The sequence below is a fragment of the Erpetoichthys calabaricus genome, chromosome 16 (assembly GCF_900747795.2).
Source record: "Erpetoichthys calabaricus chromosome 16, fErpCal1.3, whole genome shotgun sequence".
NCBI lineage: Eukaryota > Metazoa > Chordata > Cladistia > Polypteriformes > Polypteridae > Erpetoichthys > Erpetoichthys calabaricus.
In genome coordinates, this window is record NC_041409.2 from 91262124 (window position 1) to 91284223 (window position 22100).

At 44.1% G+C, this 22100-nt stretch overlaps 1 protein-coding gene across 1 annotated transcript in view; it reads right to left on the minus strand.

Moving 5' to 3' along the window:
* Positions 1-18793, minus strand: part of ppp1r14d (protein phosphatase 1 regulatory inhibitor subunit 14D) — a 52666-nt gene extending 33873 nt beyond the window's left edge. The window contains exon 1 of the mRNA XM_028821951.2: positions 18465-18793. Within this exon, the coding sequence (XP_028677784.1) occupies positions 18465-18647 (183 nt within the window). The 5' untranslated portion in view covers positions 18648-18793. The remainder of the gene's footprint in view (positions 1-18464) is intronic.
* Between the last annotated feature and the right edge of the window lie 3307 nt (positions 18794-22100).

A 22100-nucleotide genomic window follows, 5' to 3' on the forward strand; every position in this document is an offset into this window, starting at 1 on the left:
AATCAGTACCGCAAGCTAACTATGATAGAGATGAGATGATGAGAGAAGACACAAAATCAACCGGAATGTTCAAGTAAATTATAGAAAAAACCCGATCTAAATCCGTTAAGTACTTCTGTCGTAAAAAACAGACAGAAGTTGGATTACCGTATATACTCACGTTTATCTTCTCCTGCAGATAAGTCGGGGCTTAATTTTACCGTAGAATTTCTGGTATTTTATTACGTCGGTCGTTTAAATTGAATGCGGAAAACTCACGCTATTGGTCCAAGACATTATGATATGCTAACGCCCACCTGAGAGAGTAACCACGGAGCACACGGCCTTTTTTTTCTATGTATTGTGCCTACGTGACCACACAGTAATACCCAAAACTATTCCGAAGCAACATTTGCATGGATTTGTGTGTTTTGTATCTCACACCCTCATACACCTTTATAGTAAGAGCATCTCTTATCGACGATGTAGCGTTCGATCAGAAGAAAATAAGAAGCTGGTTTTAAATTAAAAGTCATTGAAGTGGCAAAAGAAATTGGTAACTGCGCTGCTGCAACAGAATTCGATGTGTCTGAGAAACTGGTGTGAGACTGGAGAAGGCAAGAAGATGTAAAAACACAAATTAAGTGTCGTATTTTTGAACGGGCGTATAAGTTGGGGTTCTGATTTTATGATCGATTTTTCAGGTTTCGATATCTGATTTATATGGTATATATATATATATATATATATATATATGGTTGAAATACAGTGGTGTGAAAAACTATTTGCCCCCTTCCTGATTTCTTATTCTTTTGCATGTTTGTCACACAAAATGTTTCTGATCATCAAACACATTTAACCATTAGTCAAATATAACACAAGTAAACACAAAATGCAGTTTGTAAATGGTGGTTTTTATTATTTAGGGAGAAAAAAAAATCCAAACCTACATGGCCCTGTGTGAAAAAGTAATTGCCCCCTGAACCTAATAACTGGTTGGGCCACCCTTAGCAGCAATAACTGCAATCAAGCGTTTGTGATAACTTGCAATGAGTCTTTTACAGCGCTCTGGAGGAATTTTGGCCCACTCATCTTTGCAAAATTGTTGTAATTCAGCTTTATTTGAGGGTTTTCTAGCATGAACCGCCTTTTTAAGGTCATGCCATAGCATCTCAATTGGATTCAGGTCAGGACTTTGACTAGGCCACTCCAAAGTCTTCATTTTGTTTTTCTTCAGCCATTCAGAGGTGGATTTGCTGGTGTGTTTTGGGTCATTGTCCTGTTGCAGCACCCAAGATCGCTTCAGCTTGAGTTGACGAACAGATGGCCGGACATTCTCCTTCAGGATTTTTTGGTAGACAGTAGAATTCATGGTTCCATCTATCACAGCAAGCCTTCCAGGTCCTGAAGCAGCAAAACAACCCCAGACCATCACACTACCACCACCATATTTTACTGTTGGTATGATGTTCTTTTTCTGAAATGCTGTGTTCCTTTTACGCCAGATGTAACGGGACATTTGCCTTCCAAAAAGTTCAACTTTTGTCTCATCAGTCCACAAGGTATTTTCCCAAAAGTCTTGGCAATCATTGAGATGTTTCTTAGCAAAATTGAGACGAGCCCTAATGTTCTTTTTGCTTAACAGTGGTTTGCGTCTTGGAAATCTGCCATGCAGGCCGTTTTTGCCCAGTCTCTTTCTTATGGTGGAGTCGTGAACACTGACCTTAATTGAGGCAAGTGAGGCCTGCAGTTCTTTAGACGTTGTCCTGGGGTCTTTTGTGACCTCTCAGATGAGTCGTCTCTGCGCTCTTGGGGTAATTTTGGTCGGCCGGCCACTCCTGGGAAGGTTCACCACTGTTCCATGTTTTTGCCATTTGTGGATAATGGCTCTCACTGTGGTTCGCTGGAGTCCCAAAGCTTTAGAAATGGCTTTATAACCTTTACCAGACTGATAGATCTCAATTACTTCTGTTCTCATTTGTTCCTGAATTTCTTTGGATCTTGGCATGATGTCTATCTTTTGAGGTGCTTTTGGTCTACTTCTCTGTGTCAGGCAGCTCCTATTTAAGTGATTTCTTGATTGAAACAGGTGTGGCAGTAATCAGGCCTGGGGGTGGCTACGGAAATTGAACTCAGGTGTGATACACCACAGTTAGGTTATTTTTTAACAAGGGGGCAATTACTTTTTCACACAGGGCCATGTAGGTTTGGATTTTTTTTCTCCCTAAATAATAAAAACCATCATTTAAAAACTGCATTTTGTGTTTACTTGTGTTATATTTGACTAATGGTTAAATGTGTTTGATGATCAGAAACATTTTGTGTGACAAACATGCAAAAGAATAAGAAATCAGGAAGGGGGCAAATAGTTTTTCACACCACTGTAGTTTACTGTCAAATAATGCAAAGAGTACGTGACATGTGTTTTGCCCTAATTCTGGGCTCATCAGGCGTACACACTCATTGCACTCCCTTACGGGAATCGAACCTCGGCGCTAGAGGCGAAGCCCCTAACATTGCGCCACGGCATGTGGTTCGTTTATTTGACAGCATGTAGATCGGGGTAATTACATTCATTGCATTCGTAGTCTGTGTCACAATCTGATTATATGGGTGGTTACCTACCAGGTAACGCTTTTGGTTGGTCAGCAAGTCGGCTAACATCTGCCACGGTGCCCTCCTTCAGTTGCGAGAAGCAGATCATAGAATGGTTGAAATAGTTTACTGTCAAATAATGCAAAGAGTACGCAACACGTGTTTCGCCCTAATTCTGGGCTCATCAGGCGTACACACTCACTGCACTCCCTTACGGGAATCGAACCTCGGACGTCAGCGCTAGAGGCGAAGCCCCTAACTTGACAAATAAACGAACCACACGCCGTGGCGCAATGTTAGGGGCTTCGCCTCTAGCGAAGATTGTGACACAGACTACGAATGCAATGAATATATATATATATATATGGTTCGATTCCCGAAAGGGAGTGCAGTGGAGTGTGTAGACCTGATGAGCCCAGAATGAGGGCGAAACACGTGTCGTGTACTCTTTGCATTTATTTGACAGTAAACTATTTCAACCATTCTATGATCTGCTCCTCACAAACTGAGGGCACCGTGGCGGATGTTAGCAGATTGCTGGCCAACCACAAGCGTTACCTGGTAGGTAACCACCCATATAATCAGATTGTGACACAGACTACGAATGCCGTGAATATATATATATATATATATATGGTTGAAAAATAGTTTACTGTCAAATAAATGCAAAGAGTACACGACACGTGTTTTGCCCTAATTCTGGGCTCATCAGGTGTACACACTCCATTGCACTCCCTCTCGGGAATCGAACCTCGGACGTCAGCGCCAGAGGCGATGCCCCTAACGTTGCGCCACGGCGTGTGGTTCGTTTATTTGACAGCATGTAGATCGGGGTAATTACATTCATGGTATTCGTAGTCTGTGTCACAATCTGATTGTATGGGTGGTTACCTACCAGGTAACGCTTGTGGTTGGCCAGCAATCTGCTAACATCCGCCACGGTGCCCTCAGTTTGTGAGGAGCAGATCATAGAATGGTTGAAAAATAGTTTACTGTCAAATAAATGCAAAGAGTACACGACACGTGTTTCTCCCTATATATATATATATATATATATATATATATATATATATAATATATATATTGTATATTGTGGGATATGGTCACCCATTCATCCCGGCCAATACCCCCAGGCTGCTAGATGGAGCCCTCCTTGCAACGTGGAGATGACCCGAATTCCAACAGGGCGTCATGGACTATGGAGTTTTAATACACAAACCTGCTGGATAACGTCGGGGTCGCCAGGGGACGCTGCAGGGAGACACAGAGACGTTTATTTTCCATACAGCCCGGAAGTAAATCCCAGTCACATGGCTGGAAGAAATAAAGTGCTTCCGGGCTGATGAAGAAAACAAGTTTTTACCTGACCCGGAAGTGATAGAAGTCACATGGACTGAGGGACAGAAACACTTCCGGGTCATGAACTATAAAAGGACCATGGGAAATCCCAGACCGCAAGCTAGTTGGGAGGCAGGGTGGCTAAGCGTCTGGGAGTGGAGGATGAGTATTGTTTATTGTGGATTTATTGAGTATTGTGGAGCGGAGGGTGCTTTGTGCACTTATTTATAATAATAAATATTATTATTGGACGTTTATCTGGTGTCTGACGTCTGGTCTGAGGGTTCAAGGGGTCAACAGTGCCTATATCTGTCACAATATATAGAGAGAGAGATATATAGATGTGTTCATAGGTTTTCCACTAATTTTTGCTTGATTTGGTATGCTGGATCAAACTGTATAGTGGTTTCAGTAAGTACCGAGACCACTTCATTTTCCGCACAATTTATTGTGTTGTAGATTTGATTTTAAATGGATAATTTTGCCAATCAATCTAAACTGAATACCCCAATATAACAAAGTTTGCACATTTATGTGTATTAACAATCATAAACTGAAATCTCTCCTTCATAGAAGTATTCAGACCCTTTGCTACAGCACCCCAAATTGTGTTCGGGTGCCTTTTTTTTTGCTTTCATTCTTGAGATGTTTCTAGAACTCACCTGGAGTCCATTTGTGGCAAACTGAATCGAGAGACATCATTAAGATGTCCCTGTATATATGAGGCCCACAATTCACACTGCATGTCAGGACTAAAGACAAGCCATGAACTCTCTGTAGACCTCCATGATCAAACAGTGGTGAGGCACAGATCAGAGTAAGGGTGTCAAACCATTTCTAAAGCTCTGAGCGCTCCCAGCAGCACAGTAGCCTCAAGATTTGTAAAATAAAAGACATTTGGAACCACCAGGGCTCTTTCTAGAGTTGGATGTCTGGCTAAACCGAGTAACCAGGGAAGAAGGGCTTTGCTCGGGTGGTAACCAGGAACCCATGGTCACTCTAACAGAGCTGCAGAAGTCCTCTGCTGAACGACCATCTCAGCAGCACTCCATCAATCAGGCTCTTATGGTAGAGTGGCCAAATGGAAGTCATTCTTCAATGAAAAACATTTTAAAGAATTCTGACAGCAGGAGGAAAAAGTCCCTCTAGACAAAAATTTAATTTTTGAGTAGAACTCCAAGCACCATGTCTGGTGAAGACTAGACGCTGCTCATCACCTGCCCTATACCTCCCTATGAGGAAGCATGGTGGTGAAGGCATGGTGCCATGGAGGTGCTTCTCAGCAGCAGACCTAGTACAGGAAGACGGGTCAGAACTGAAGAAAGGATGAATGCTGCCAAATACAGAGAGGTCCTTGAAGAAAATCTTCATGACAGAGGGCACACTACCTCGGACCAGGGTGACGGATCACCATTCACCAAGACGATATCCCAAAGCCAACAGCCCTGGCAACGCTGGAGTGGCTTTGGGGATGAGTCTGTGAGTGTCCATGAGTGGCCCACCCAAAGCCCACTAGAACATCTATGGAGAGACCTGAAGATGGTGGTCTACAGACACTTCCCAGCCAATCTAACAGAGCTGGAGAAGATCTGCCAGCAGGAAGAATGGGACCAACTGGCCAAGTGCAGGTGTGCAAAAATTGTAGAAGAAGCAGGGCTGTGGAGTCAGTAGATAAATCCTTCGATTTCGACTCCTTAGTTTCTGGTACTTCTGACTCCTACTCCTCCGTAATTAATATGCTAATGTATTTTCCATGTTGATTGAAGTAGGGCAACATACACACCATTTAACCACAGAACTACTGGCTAGGAAGTGGACTCTCTACCGTATTGGCCAGTTTAAACAAACAACATGAACCCCTGAACACACATCGGGCCATAGCACACACCTACCTCATTACACTTGTTTACACTCAAATGAACTTGTTACACACATTATATCTGAAATAAAATGAAAACACTTTTTGTAATGTACCATAATCCTGATTACAATATGTGAATGTCAGGTTATATACCGTATTTACCCGTGTACCACGCGCATATTTTTTCCCGAAAATTAGCATTAGAAAATCAGGTGCACGTCATACACCAGGAAATTTTTTTTGTAATGTTTACTTCTTCTGCTTGGGCTCTCTTGCTCGCTCTCTTTCTCTCTCTCTCTTGCTCGTTCGCGTGCACTCTCTCTCTCTCTCTCGCGCTCACTCTCGTTCTCTCTCTCTTGCTCGTTCGCACGCACTCTCTCTCTCTCGCGCTCACCCTCTCTCTCTCTCTTGCTCGTTCGCTCACGCTCTCTCTCTCTCTCTCTCTCTCTCTTTCTCACTCACTCGCTCGCTCTTTCGTCATGCAACAAAGACAGAAGGGCATTTCGTGGAAAATGTGCCCTAAACTCTTCCTATACAATCACAACGCGCGTCGTACAAGGGGAAAATTTTTTTCGTGATTTACTTTGTAAAAATTAGGGTGCGCGTCTTACACGAGGGCGCGTGGTTACACGAGTAAATACGGTAATAGCTCAGCTGAACTTCACACCAGTAGTAACATAACTATGCACTGGGCTTTATTCTTACACCAGAGAAGTACTTAATTAGGACTATTGTTCATGAAATGGGACATTTGAACTTGCTGTATTTTTTTTCATTACAATTTAAATTTATTAGGAGTCAGAGTCTGTACATTTTTGCCGACTCCGACTCCAGGTACCCAAAATTGTCTCCGACTCCAACTCCACAGCCCTGGTTGTAAGAGCCATTTGTGAGTTAGTTAAGTTATGTTAAGTTGATAGATGTATTTCCTTAGTTATGTTAAAAACATTTACCTGTAAATTCTGAGGCTAAGGATCTGTGCTGGTATCCAGAAAGTTGCCGGTTCGAATCCCTGTCACTGCCAAAAGAGATCCTACTCTGCTGGGTCCTTGAGCAAGACCCTTAACCTGTAATTGCTCTAGGGGCGCTGTACAGGTGCTGGTCATAAAATTAGAATATCATGACAAAGTTGATTTATTTCAGTAATTCCATTCAAAAAGTGAAGCTTGTATATTAGATTCATTCATTACACACAGACTGATGTTTAATCAAATGTTTATTTCTTTTAATGTTGATGATTATAACTGACTACTAATTAAAGTCCCAAATTCAGTATCTCGGAAAATTAGAATATTGTGAAAAGGTTCAATACTGAAGACACCTGGTGCCACACTCTAATCAGCTAATTAACTCAAAACACCTGCAAAAGCCTTTAAATGGTCTCTCAGTCGAGTTCTGTAGGCTACACAATCATGGGGAAGACTGCTGACTTGACAGTTGTCCAAAAGACGACCATTGACACCTTGCACAAGGAGGGCAAGACACAAAAGGTCATTGCTAAAGAGGCTGGCTGTTCACAGAGCTCTGTGTCCAAGCACATTAACAGAGAGGCGAAGGGAAGGACAAGATGTGGTAGAAAAAAGTGTACAAGCAATAGGGATAACCGCACCCTGGAGAGGATTGTGAAACAAAACCCATTCAAAAATGTGGGGGAGATTCACAAAGAGTGGACTGCAGCTGGAGTCAGTGCTTCAAGAACCACCACACACAGACGTATGCAAGACATGGGTTTCAGCTGTCGCATTCCTTGTGTCAAGCCACTCTTGAACAAGAGACAGCGTCAGAAGCGTCTCACCTGGGGTAAAAACAAAAAGGACTGGACTGCTGCTGAGTGGTCCAAAGTTATGTTCTCTGATGAAAGTAAATTTTGCATTTCCTTTGGAAATCAAGGTCCTAGAGTCTGGAGGAAGAGAGGAGTGGCACAGAATCCATGTTGCGTGAGGTCCAGTGTAAAGTTTCCACAGTCTGTGATGGTTTGCGGTGCCATGTCATCTGCTGGTGTTGATCCATTGTGTTTTCTGAGGTCCATGGTCAACGCAGCCGTCTACCAGGAAGTTTTAGAGCACTTCATGCTTCCTGCTGCTGACAAACTTTATGGAGATGCAGATTTCATTTTCCAACAGGACCTGGCACCTGCACACAGTGCCAAAGCTACCAGTACCTGGTTTAAGGACCATGGTATCCCTGTTCTTGATTGGCCAGCAAACTCGCCTGACCTTAACCCCATAGAAAATCTATGGGGTATTGTGAAGAGGAAGATGCAATACACCAGACCCAACAATTCAGAAGAGCTGAAGGCCACTATCAGAGCAACATGGGCTCTCATAACACCTGAGCAGTGCCACAGACTGATGGACTCCATGCCACGCCGCATTGCTGCAGTAATCCAGGCCAAAGGAGCCCCAACTAAATATTGAGTGCTGTACATGCTCATACTTTTCATGTTCATACCTTTCAGTTGGCCAACATTTCTAAAAATCCTTTTTTTGCATTGGTCTTAATTGATATTCTAATTTTCCGAGATACTGAATTTGGGACTTTCATTAGTTGTCAGTTATAATCATCAAAATTAAAAGAAATAAACATTTGAAATACATCAGTCTGTGTGTAATGAATGAATCTTTTTGAATGGAATTACTGAAATAAATCAACTTTGTCATGATATTCTAATTTTATGACCAGCACCTGTACAATGGCTGACCCTGCGCTCTGACCCCAAGGGGTTTGTGAAAACTAACAAATTCCTAATACAAGAAATTGTATGAGGTGAAATAAAGAACAAAAAAAAAATGAGTGCCTAGTGAATGGGAGGTCCTATTATAACCCCCACAACCTAAAGTATAAATGGAATATTCCAATTATTTCTGACTGCACGCTAATTTCAGTTTATGATCTGCCTTGCAGTTGGTAAGGCATGGAGGGCAAACAATTTCAAACTGTGAATGTACTAAAGCTTAAGTAAGTTTGCCATACAAAAGTAAGAACCTTTAAGTATTGCAGGTAACTGAAGTTTAACAGGAGAAAGTGAAAATTGTAATAAAGCAGAGAAGAAACCTTTGTTCCTTTTTGGTTTTTATACTGCCTGCGTGTGTAATAATTTTTTTTTGTGGTGTTCCTTGTATTTAAATTTTCACTTAACCTTTTTTAAAAACACACTTTATTAGACTGAGAAATTTCTTTTAATTCTTATTTTGTCTTTTATTTTTCTCTTTCTTCATCATGTAAACCACTTTGAGCTACATTATTTGTATGAAAATGTGCTATAGAAATAAATGTTGTTGTCGTTCTGTCGTTCTACTTTTCCCACTCAGTAGCTGGTGGACTTTGGGAACCTGGACAGGATGCAGCTGCTTGGGTTATTGAGTGTAGTTTGATGGGACAAATGGCACATTTCTCCATTTAAAACTAAATTTACAACACAATAAAGTGTGCAGAAAGTGAAGGGATCTGAATACGAAGTGAATCCACTGGGCATTGCCCACTCCTTATGCTCGTTGAGGAAGGTCTTCAAGACCCTCTGGTTCTCCCTGTTCTTTGCCCACACTTAAAATGTGTCCACCTTGATAAGTCCTCTTTCTGTGTGCCTCCCGTTTTCCTTTTTCACCGGATGCTACCAAGAACGGCCACCAACTTTAACAAATCCACCGTCTGTAAATGTGGCCGCAGACAATGTGTCATTTATGTCCCGTCTTTGTTGGCTAAATGACACATAAACTAAAAGCTGTGACAACAGTCTTTTCATTCAGGCCATCTTTGTGAGCGAATGCAGAGTCTGGTGGGGTTCTGTATGAATGCCCCCACGCTGTCCTTTGTTCAAGTGTCTGCATGTCACATGCACTGGGGGATTCACTTCAAGGCCTGTCTTTTGGGGGGCCCCTCCATCAAACTCTTTGACGTCATGCGTGAGGTGTCCCGTCAGACCAGTCCTTGCTTAGCCTCGTGTGATACAAAGGCTGAACAGTGGCGGTCTGTCTCTGCCCAGGCGGTCAGCACATTCTTTCCCGGCCCACTCACCTCCATTGCCACAATGACTGCGTCTTTTGATTTTTTTTTTTTCTTTTAACCCGCTTTTTATCTGCTCCTTTCTCCGGCCTGTAACATATTCTAATCTTGTTTGCTCTGCAAAGCATCTGGTAGCAAATTTACAAACTCCCATTGTAACTCCTGACATGTCACATTTCACCTTAAAACCACAATTTAAAGAGAAGTGAGGTCTTGCTTTTCTCTGAGAAGGTGGGCTGATCTCCAGAATTCTATGTGGTGTTTAGGTCAGGGGTGTCAAATGAGCATTTTAAAGGGTCCAAACCTTGTTACATACATCCCACCATGACTGGTAGTTTTTTCAAAGACCCCCTACACCCTCTTTAATGTACAGTGCATCCGGAAAGTATTCACAGCGCATCACTGTTTCCACATTTTGTTATGTTACAGCCTTATTCCAAAATGGATTAAATTCATTTTTTTCCTCAGAATTCTACACACAACACCCCATAATGACAACGTGAAAAAAGTTTACTTGAGGTTTTTGCAAATTTATTAAAAATAACAAAACTGAGAAATCCCATGTCCATAAGTATTCACAGCCTTTGCTCAATACTTTGTCGATGCACCTTTGGCAGCAATTCCAGCCTCAAGTCTTTTTGAATATGATGCCACAAGCTTGGCACACCTATCCTTGGCCAGTTTGGCCCATTCCTCTTTGCAGCACCTCTCAAGCTCCATCAGGTTGGATGGGAAGCGTCGGTGCACAGCCATTTTAAGATCTCTTCAGAGATGTTCAATCAGATTCAAGTCTGGGCTCTGGCTGGGCCACTCAAGGACATTCACAGAGTTGTCCTGAAGCCACTCCTTTGATATCTTGGCTGTGTGCTTAGGGTCGTTGTCCTGCTGAAAGATGAACCGTCGCCCCAGTCTGAGGTCAAGAGTGCTCTGGAGCAGGTTTTCATCCAGGATGTCTCTGTACATTGCTGCAGTCATCTTTCCCTTTATCCTGACTAGTCTCCCAGTCCCTGCTGCTGAAAAACATCCCCACAGCATGATGCTGCCACCACCATACTTCACTGTAGAGATGGTATTGGCCTGCTGATGAGCGGTGCCTGGTTTCCTCCAAACGTGACGCCTGGCATTCACACCAAAGAGTTCAATCTTTGTCTCATCAGACCAGAGAATTTTCTTTCTCATGGTCTGAGAGCCCTTCAGGTGCCTTTTGGTAAACTCCAGGTGGGCTGCCATGTGCCTTTTACTAAGGAGTGGCTTCCGTCTGGCCACTCTACCATACAGGCCTGATTGGTGGATTGCTGCAGAGATGGTTGTCCTTCTGGAAGGTTCTCCTCTCTCCTCAGTGGACCTCTGGAGCTCTGACAGAGTGACCATCGGGTTCTTGGTCACCTCCCTGACTAATGCCCTTCTCCCCTTGTTCGCTCTGTTTAGATGGTCAGCCAGCTCTAGGAAGAGTCCTGGTGGTTTCGAACTTCTTCCACTTACGGATGATGGAGGCCACTGTGCTCATTGGGACCTTCAAAGCAGCAGAAATTTTTCTGTAACCTTCCCCAGATTTGTGCCTTGAGACAATCCTGTCTCGGAGGTCTACAGACAATTCCTTTGACTTCATGCTTGGTTTGTGCTCTGACATGAACTGTCAACTGTGGGACCTTATATAGACAGGTGTGTGCCTTTCCAAATCATGTCCAGTCAACTGAATTTACCACAGGTGGACTCCAATGAAGCTGCAGAAACATCTCAAGGATGATCAGGGGAAACAGGATGCACCTGAGCTCAATTTTGAGCTTCATGGCAAAGGCTGTGAATACTTATGTACATGTGCTTTCTCAATTTTTTTATTTTTAATAAATTTGCAAAAACCTCAAACTTTTTTTTCATGTTGTCATTATGGGGTGTTGTGTGTAGAATTCTGAGGAAAAAAATGAATTTAATCCATTTTGGAATAAGGCTGTAACATAACAAAATGTGGAACAAGTGATGCGCTGTGAATACTTTCCAGATGCACTGTAGTTCTCATGAATACAGTGGATTTAGAAAGCACTCGGACCACTTCATGTTCAGCACACTTTGTGTAGTGCGTTTCATCTACGCCAGGGGTCTCCAACACGGCGTTCGTGAGCTACCGATAGCTTGCCACCCCTTTCCAAGTAGCTCTCCAAAGGGTTAATGAATCCATCAATCCATCCATTATCCAACCCGCTATATCCTAACTACAGGGTCATGGGGGTCTGCTGGAGCCGATCCCAGCCAACACAGGGTGCAAGGCAGGAAACAAACCCTGGGCAGGGTGCCAGCCCACTGCAGGGGTTAATGAATCCTACATAAATTTGAAAACTTGATTAGTCAAATTAGGGGCGGGCGATCTTTCCAAAAAATCATATCACGATCCTGTTAACACAAAATCACGATCCACAATCGGAATTGCAATTTATCTTTTAGATATGGAATACACTTAAGAGAATATCCGGACTCAAACTCATCAAGACCTAAGTAACACTTTATTTTAAATATCAAAAAACGTTCAATTCAATTGTTCTCTCGTTCGCTAGCTAAGCGGAGTTAAGGAACACACCACGAAGCTGGCGAGTGAGTGAGGAAGGCCCCTCCGCTCGGCCCATTGCGTGCATCTCGGATTCACGAAAATAAATTGAAACCACAAGCGAACTCTGACACAAAGCGAAATGAAAGAAGTTGCAAAATCATGTTCAATGTTCAAGCAAGTTAATAGAAAAAAACCCGATCTAAATCCATTAAGTAGTTCTCTCGTGAAAAGCGGACAGACATACAGACAGACAGAGAGACATTGGATTTTATATTTTATATATTAGTAAACCTTCAAAATAATGTGCACTTAAAGTCTCAACAGCATTTCTGGTGATTAGGAGAGCCTGATAACTATAAGAATCTTCACCAAGCAGCTCTGAAAATTGTCAATTGTCAATTTATTTATATAGCACATTTAAAACAAACATAGTAATGCTGTTGCCAAAGTGCTTTACAAAAATAGAACAAATTAACATAAAACATAAATAGAAATAAAATATATGAACATAAAATAAAATACATAATAAACAGAATTAATGTTATATACATAAAAAATAGAAGTAATGTAATATAATCACAAAGAGGAAGCCATCAGTATTACTGAAGGTCACTAAATGCAAGTGAATAGAAATGAGTCTTTAATCTCGTTTTGAACAATTCAATTGTAGACGACTCCTTTATACTGTATGATGAGGTAAAGAGTTCCACAGGCGAGGAGCAGCAGCTGTAAAGCCCTGTCTGTCCCCCTTAGTTTTACACTTGGTACGAGGGACAACCAGAGACAGCTGACCAGAAGATCTAAGCACTCTAGATGGCTGATGTGAAAGACACAGTTCAGATAAATAGGCAGGAGCAAGCCCATGTAAAGATTTAAAAACTAGCAGCAAGATTTTAAAATCAATTCGAAAACTGACAGGCAGCCAGTGTAAAGAAGCTAATATTGGAGAAACAGAGTCATACTTTCTTGCCCCAACCAGAAAGCGAGCAGCAGCATTTTGGACCAAATGTCTGCTTTGTTTGGGTCTCCATAGCTCTGTGAGTCTGACGTGAATGTTATGAAGTCAAAGTTCACAACAAGACGGACAGACGAACATTTAAATGACTCCATCAGAGTGAACCTGAGGGGCTCCACTCCACACACGCACACACCTGCCTCTCTTGTTGACTCCATGCACTGCCAGACAGAGCGTCGCCTTCCAGAAGGCTCACCTAAGTTATGTGGTACCACCCCAGGATGAGGGTGGGGGGAGGGGGCTGTCACCAACAGTCCTGTCTCCTTTTACCCCCTCACAGCCTGGAGAAACTGCCCCTTGAGGGCAACAAAGCCAAGGAAGTCCCGCCTCCTGAGGGCAACAAAGACAAAGAAGCCCTGCCCCTTGAGGGCAATGAAGACAAAGAAGCCCGCCCCTTGAGGGCAAAGAAGACAAAGAAGCCCCGCCCCTTTCACTCCCTCCAGAAGGTGGTGTCTCATTTTGGTCTTGATGGCAATAAAAAACACTACTAAAGAGGCAGAGAGAAGGTGAGAAAGTGCGACCCCGAGAGAGCAGAGGTTCAAGGGAATCGCCCCTAACTAAAAGTACCTACGAGTGTGTGTTTCATTGCAGTTTTCTTTTTTTTTTTGTTTGTGAGGGAATTAAACAGGGTTTTGCCAGGTTGGCACCCTAAACACTTGGCTTTTGCCCTGCCTCATCATTCACCTCGCTGCAACGTTAAAATAAGAAATTTAAAATCAGCTCTAACTTGTACTGGTAACCAGTGAAGAGAAGCTACACTGGGTGTTAGGTCCTGATTTTATTTTTTTGTTTTTGTCAGTTGCAGTATCCTGAAAAGGCTGAAGACTTTTAGTAACACAACTAGGAAGACTGGAGAAAAGGGCATTACAATAATCCAGTCTAGAAGAAACAAATGCATGAATTAAATGTTCAGCGTCACACAAAGTTTGAGTAGATCAGAGCTTTGCAATGTTACTAAGACGGAAAAAAAAGCTGCTTTGGTGATATGAGACAGAAAAGTGAGACAAGTATGAAAACCACTGCAAGATTTTTGATAGTTGGACTTTCAGAAATACCACTTCCTCATCAATATTAACATTCAAGTTCTAACACAAGTGTCCATATCTGACTAAGAACCAACAACTCTGTCCGTTGAAGAAAGTTCAAACCCGCTGATTTTTCGAATATCTGATAGCCATGCCTCTAAATTTAGGAGCTCCGAATAGCACGATAGATAGATAGATAGATAGATAGATAGATAGATAGATAGATAGATAGATAGATAGATAGATAGATAGATAGATAGATGTGAAAGGCACTATATAATATAGATAGATAGATAGATAGATAGATAGATAGATAGATAGATAGATAGATAGATAGATAGATAGATAGATAGATAGATGTGAAAGGCACTATATAATATAGATAGATAGATAGATAGATAGATAGATAGATAGATAGATAGATAGATAGATAGATAGATAGATAGATAGATAGATAGATAGATAGATAGATAGATATGAAAGGCACCATATAATAAATAGATAGATCGATAGATCGATATTTTGTTTCCAAAGGGAAATTAAAACTACTGAAGCTCAAGAAAAATATAAATAATCTAACAAACCATAACCTCCCCAAACACGCAAAAGAACTCCTGGCTTGGATAACAGACGAGCTGCCGCCATGTCATAACGGTCTTGTAGGTGGCACCCAGATGTGGTCAGATCTTCCCAGTTGTGCCACAGGTTTATATTTAAAAGCATTAACATTTGCTAACATTTTATATTTTCCCAGAGATCACATTTCCACAAAGTAAGACGTACAACATCCACTTCAAATATCAAACATCACACCTGATGAATGGTGACCCCCCCCCTTGACAGTCCCCCACCCAGCCTGACAGCACCTGAGGCATCTGAAAGGAGGTGCTGCGAGTCAAATAAAACACCGACAAATAAAGCGAGCCCATGTTGAGCTACAGAAGATACCAGAGTTGTATTGTTTAAAATCAGATGGCATCTCAGCCATTGAGCAACTTGTAGTCCATGGTAGTGCCACCTCATCACCACACTCTAACCCTGGACCCTCCTCTGCTCATACTGCATGTAAAAAACTCATTCAAGCATACGACACACCAGCCACTGACCTTCTGTGCCCACCACATCAAGCCTATCTTGACAGGAACTAACCCTGGGCTGGATGCCATTCTGCTCCTGGGAATGTTCACACACACACATACACACACAGAAATGCCAGTCAGCCTGGCGGTGGGTATTCACAGCTGGGAACTGAACTGCAGTCTGTCTGTGTTGATATGGCCATGGCACCCACTGCAGGGGCTCCCCACCAGGCATCAACCACAATGTCATTTTTTTATTTGACAGAATGCACTTTACAGTTTGTTCTAACAGAATCAAAATATAATACAATAAAAATGGGTACAGTGGCAAGTGCTGCTACCTGAGAGATGCAACATTCGGGGTTTAAATTCTGTGCCCACATGTGCAGGTTGGGTTAATTGAGGAGGCAGGTCTGTCTGTGTGTGTGTGTGTGTGTGTGTGTGTGTGTGTGTGTGTGTGTGAGTGTCCAGGGTTGGAACCTGCCCTGCACTCAATGCTGCTGGGAGAGGCCCTGGCACCTCTGAACCGGATTAAGTGCACCTGAGAATGGTAACTTACACCAGCGAAGACGGAAGGCGTCCATGTGATGTGGTAAAACAAGGCAGTGAAAAGTTAATGCCACGTGTGCCCTTTCTGGTGTCTCGACACGATCTTTTAAATGTCTAAAACAGGCGCTGAGTGGGAACAAGGCAGGAGACCCCCCTCAGCAGGACACTGACGCATCACAGATAGCTTGTATACAACTGTTGCTATTTCTATCACTTCAGCTCAAATGGCCTGTGATGAGTCCACATCTAATCATCACTATGCTGTGTCCATAACAGATGACCAAATGAGAAGGCCACACAGTGGAAAAGCTACAGCACCAGATGGAGTTAATGCTCACGTTCTTAAGGCCTGAGCTGACCAACCTGGTGGTGTCCTCTGTCACCTGTTCAGTCTGTCACTAAACTCCAGAAAGTGCCGCTGCTGTGGACAAGCCTCCTGTGTTGTTGCCGTTTCAAAGAGGGAAGGCGTTTCTTCACCTAATGACTACAGACCAGTGGCACTTATGTGTAACATCATGAATGGTCTTGGAATTTATGAGTCCTCTTGCGGTAGACCACCTGGACCCACCGCAGTTTGCCTATCTGACCAAGACTGGAGTGGAGGATGCAATCTTCTATCTGCTCCATAAGGCTGCACAAAGCTGTCAGCACTGGGAGGATTCGTTTTTTTCATTTCTCCAGTGCCTTCAATACCATCCAGTCATCCCTGTTAAAGGGTGAACTCGGTGATATGTGGGTGGATGAGCCTGTGGTGTCCCGGTGATGGACTATCTGTCAGGCAGACCACCATCTGTGAGACTCGAGGACTGTGTGAGCAACACTGGAGCACCACAAGGCACAGGCCGGTCTCCTCTCTTCACTTTGTACACCTCAGACTAGAAATATAACAGCAGGTCAGGTCACTTGCAGAAATTTTCAGACGATTCTGCACTTATGGGGTCTACAGAGAAGGGGGAGGAGAGGATTCAGGTGGGGAACTTTGAGAATTGTCTGCAACTTCATATCAGCAAAACCACAGAACTGGTCATTGACTTACATGGCACCAAAGAGCCTCTCTGTCCAGTCACTATTCAAGGAGTGGATGCAGAGGTGGTCCACTCCTACAAGTACTTGGGGGTCTGCATCAATGACAGGCTGGACTGGTCTCACAACACAGAAGAACTGAAGAAGAAATGGCAGAGCAGACTCTGCTATTTTAGAAGACTGCGCTCCTTTACATCCCCTAAAACTCTGTGATGTCCAGTGTGGTGTGCTAAGCCGGTAACATCACTCCAAGAGCGGCCCACATAACCAACAAGTTAATTAACATGGCAGACTCGATTATGGGTGGACCTGCTGGAGGTAAAAGCGGAGGTGAAAATGAAGACCAAACCAAGTGCCATTATGAACAATGCTGTAATCTCCCCATCCCCCACCCCCAACACTGAGGACTTTCAGCCAATGAATTACCCAGCAGGGCGGCACGGTGGCGCAGTGGGTAGCGCTGCTGCCTCGCAGTTGGGAGACCTGGGGAACTGGGTTCGCTTCCTGGGTCCTCCATGCGTGGAGTTTGCATGTTCTCCCCGTGTCTGCGTGGGTTTCCTCCGGGCGCTCCGGTTTCCTCCCACAGTCCAAAGACATGCAGGTTAGGTGGATTGGCGATTCTAAAATTGGCCCTAGTGTGTGCTTGGTGTGTGTTTGTGTGTGTCCTGCGGTGGGGTGGCACCCTGCCCGGGATTGGTTCCTGCCTTGTGCCCTGTGTTGGCTGGGATTGGCTCCAGCAGACACCCGTGACCCTGTGTTCGGATATAGCGGGTTGGAAAATGGATGGATGGATGGAATTACCCAGCAGGTGTGTGTTAAGAAATGCTAAAGGGGCTTCTTTATACCAACAGCATAGCACAAAAGTGGGACTGGAACTGCCAAGTTAGAAGTTTTCTTTCTTTTTAGTCGTTCTGGTATGTATTTGTGAGAGGTTTGTGGTTTGTCATAATATAATAAAATTATTATTGATGTATTGTGCTTTTGTAAAAATCTAAACTTACCCCTGGGGACAGATAAAGTGCTGTCAACCTAATATGTGCCAGCCGAGACTGGGATCCTTCTACTTTGTACACATAAAGCAGTACAGAAACATCTAAAATGTATTAAGCGCCTTACAGCAGTAAAAGTCACCATGAAAATAAAGACGCGACATTAAGGTTTCGCATAAAATAAAGAGGAGTTCAACTTTGCCACGCTACCTCCGTCAAGCCCGAGCGCTCTGCTTTAACCAGTAACTTTGGCCGCTTAGAGCAACTCAAGCACGACCACTCGCCCCGCACGGCTCAGGATCTGCGGGATTTCCGGCTTGACACCGTCACCGACCTCAACAATGCCACTGTCATCGGACGCGAGGGGTCAAAAGGTTGAAGGTGGGCCAACTGCCAAGTCTGTCAGCCGAACTGGCAGTCAGGGCGCTCAGGTGGCAGCTCAGATAGCGAATGCCCTCGGGGCTTACCTCGCAGTCATACAGCAGGTGCAGCTGACCGTCGATCCACTCTTCGATGTCCAGCCTCCTCTGCAGGTCCTTGCGGTTGTATTTGACGGTGAGCTTGCCGAGTTTACGCTGAGAGGGCTCCTCTTCTGCCTTGTCGCTGGTCTGGAAGAGCACCCTACACTGGGCGCTAGAGTCTGCCGCCATGCTGCCACCCCCCACCTCCCCAAAAGTCTCAAGAAACAGGCAGACGAGCTCTTCGGTCCTCTCGATCCGTGAAGGAGCTTGAAATGCAAGCTGAGCCTGCGGTGAGCGCGTGCGTGTGTGTGTGCGTGTGCATGAGAGAGAGAGAGCGAGAGAAAGAGAGAGAGAGAGAGAGAGAGAGCAAAGAGCAAAAGTGCGGGGGAGGGAACGGCAGGCTTGGACTTGTCGTCAGGGCACGTTTATAGCGCCATGTGAGCCTCGGGAGGATGAAACGCACCTGGCAGAGGGTTACCGAGACGGGCACATCGGGGGGCAGTAGAGATCTTAAATCATAATATCCACAATTGTCAGACCAAGTGGTTCAGAATGGTAAGTTTTTTATTACCATTTATAAGATACTCCAAACCAATTCAAGGTGTGATTTTTTTATTGCCCTTTTTCTTTACAAGCAGAGTACGATCGTTTGCATATTTTTATAAAGTGAGCCATTACAGGTGAAGTCACACAGTGAGTGAGAGGTAAGGACCACGCCTATGACCTTATTTTTTTTATATAGTAACTTTCAATAGTAAACAAGGCACCTTACAGGGACAGTATATTCAGTGTAAGCACAGTGAGGTTAAAGGACTTGCCTTGGGGAGAAGACCGAACCCGCAACCCAAAGATTGTATATAGTGCCTTTTCAGGATAAGACATATCCCAAAAAAACATGACAAGTACGTACTGGACAGCTCTATTTATCTACATTGAGAACAAAGTCAGGGTAAGATAAGAAACCTGTCAGTGGTGACAGCTGAGCCAGTGACTTTGATTATATACTATATAGTGCCTTTCTACAGTAAGCAACAACATTCCAATGTGCTTTACAGGGCTAAACCAATGAGCGTATGATTTCATATAACGCCATGACATTTTCTAGCCCACTTAATTGAAACCAGGCTCGCAGGGGGTGCTGGAGTCTATTCCAGATAGCATAGGGCACAAAGCAGGAACAAACCCTGGATGGGGTGCCAGTCCATCGCAGGGCGAACACACATACATCAGGGCTGAGTTAGTATTGCAATTTCACTTAACATACATGGACAGTGGGAGGATGCAAACCTGGGTCTCCACACTGCGAGGCAGATTGCTACCCACTTTATATAATGCTGTTAATATATTTATTGTGAGACCGAGGATGCCAAAAAGAAAGGTTGAGGTGTCAAATGGGAAATCCCGTTAAATGCAAAAAAAAACAGAAAAAGATTTGTACCCTTGGCACTCGATTCGGGAGGCTTTCTTAGCCTGAAGTACAGCACTTCAGCTGGAGCTGTGTTTCAATTCAGGTCCTGCTCCAGACTCAACCTCTCCTCCTGAGGACCACCTATTTTTAGGGCACCCTGGATGGAATAGGCGGGGGCCACATTAGGCCATGTGGGCGGGGTTGCCTCTTTCTTTGGGCAAAAAGGGTCCAGCTAGAGTTTGTTTCTTTGGACGCCTCATCAGATGTGGTTAGTGCCAGCGCCCCCTTATGTCCTACGGTGTTAGTGTTCTTTTGTTTCAAAGCCCCTGGTACACATATGTGGCAATATGTATAATATATGAGTATGTAGCAGTGACCTGAATTGAACTGTGCCCCTATGATTTAATATATAGCACCTTTTCGCAATAAGTGACTTTGTGATTTTACAATATATCATGTCTTTAAATAGTAAATAAGACCCTATCCATATTACTAACCGAAGGTTGTAAACTGGATATGGACGCAGGGCGCTGGGCGCAGGGCGCAGGGCGCATCAAGGCGCACGGGCACTTCCGCAGTGCAACGAGGCCGCCACAGAGAAAACAAAAAAGGTTGTAAACCGGATATGGGCGCAGGGCGCTGGGTGCAGGGCACATCGAGGCGCACGCGCACTGCCGCACTGCAACAAGCCTGCCCATAGCTAACGACACAGCCACAGAAAACACAGAAACGAGAAGGTTGTAAACCGGATGTCACGCGCACTGCCGCACTGCAATGAGCCCGCCACCTGTAAACTAGACTTGCTCTAATCCACTGTGCCAGTAATGTAGATCACATAACGGTCATTCAGTTTAGCGCCCGCCCCAGAGTCCAGAGTCAAATGCAGCGGCGTCCCAAAACGCTGTGGTGCCCGCCCCAGAGTCAAACGCGGTGGCTTCCCGGGGTCAGTAGGTGGTGCCCAAATAACACAACGTAATGCGCCGTGGCGCCCGCCCCAGAGTCAAACGCAGTGGCTTCCCATAACGCACCGGCTTCCCAGAGTCAGTATGTGGCGCCCAAACAACACAACCTGTTCACTACACTTGCTCTAATCCACTGTGCCAGTAATATAGATCACATAGCGGTCATGGACTCTAACCCAGCGGCTTCCCAGACTCAGTGGCTGGCACACGAACACCACAACCTGTAAACTGAACTTGCTGTGCTCCTCTCTGCCGGCAGTCGGTGTCAGCAAAGGCAACGGAATCACGTCTCCACAAAACGAGACCACTTTACTACAGATATGCTTATGTAGTTAAATGACATTTCCCCAGACGCACCCACCCTCCATGATATGTCATCCATCCAGATATCGGACAGAACAGGAACTGACTGCCATTCTTGGATTTCCAATTCGCTAGCGAATCGCGGGCTTACTAGTACAAGTATGAAACAATTCTGTCCATTACTGCATACATAAAGTGTGAGTACAGTTGGGTTATGTGACTTGCAGAGGTTTACATAGAGAGTGGGTGTTGGAGACTAAGTCAGCCACTTTGATTTTTTTATAGTGCCTTTCCAAAGCAACTTACGTAACTAGATCCAAGCCCTATGTCATTTTACATGGTGACTTTTAATACTACGCAAGATAACTGTGTGACAATGGATTACCTTCCAGGTTAATCGGAAGTAAGTGATGCCACCCCAGGGCGCAAGAGATGGCACGGTCATTAACAGTCATTGGTCACCCACAGTAATGAGAAGATGCCCACTGAGGGCAGTTGACTCACCCCTAATAGCCAGAGAACCATAAAAGAGCAGATGCCCCAAAGAATGGCATTGCATATCGGACCCGAACTGCAAGCAGCATGGAGCTCCAGAGGATGACCCAAGCTCTACCGAGATGATTCTCATCAAAGACGTCACAAGGACCCCTCTTTGTTTTTGTTTGCATTACCTGCATACTCCATTGAACATTCTTTTTGTTTGAGAATATTTACATTTGGATAAGAAAGGGGTGACCCTGCTGGCCCCCCAACACTTCCTTAGTGTTTCGAGTGTCCTTCGCCCACAAACAGTGTGTGTGTGTGTGTGTGTGTGTGTATAATATAATAACATAAGAATATTTATACAGTGACTTGCGTAGGGTTATGGACTGAACCCGTGTCCCTGTGACTTTATAATGTGTAACATCACAAGGCGCAATTCTTTTAATTTGTTACATTGACAGAACAATCCGCTTAAAACATTTGCAG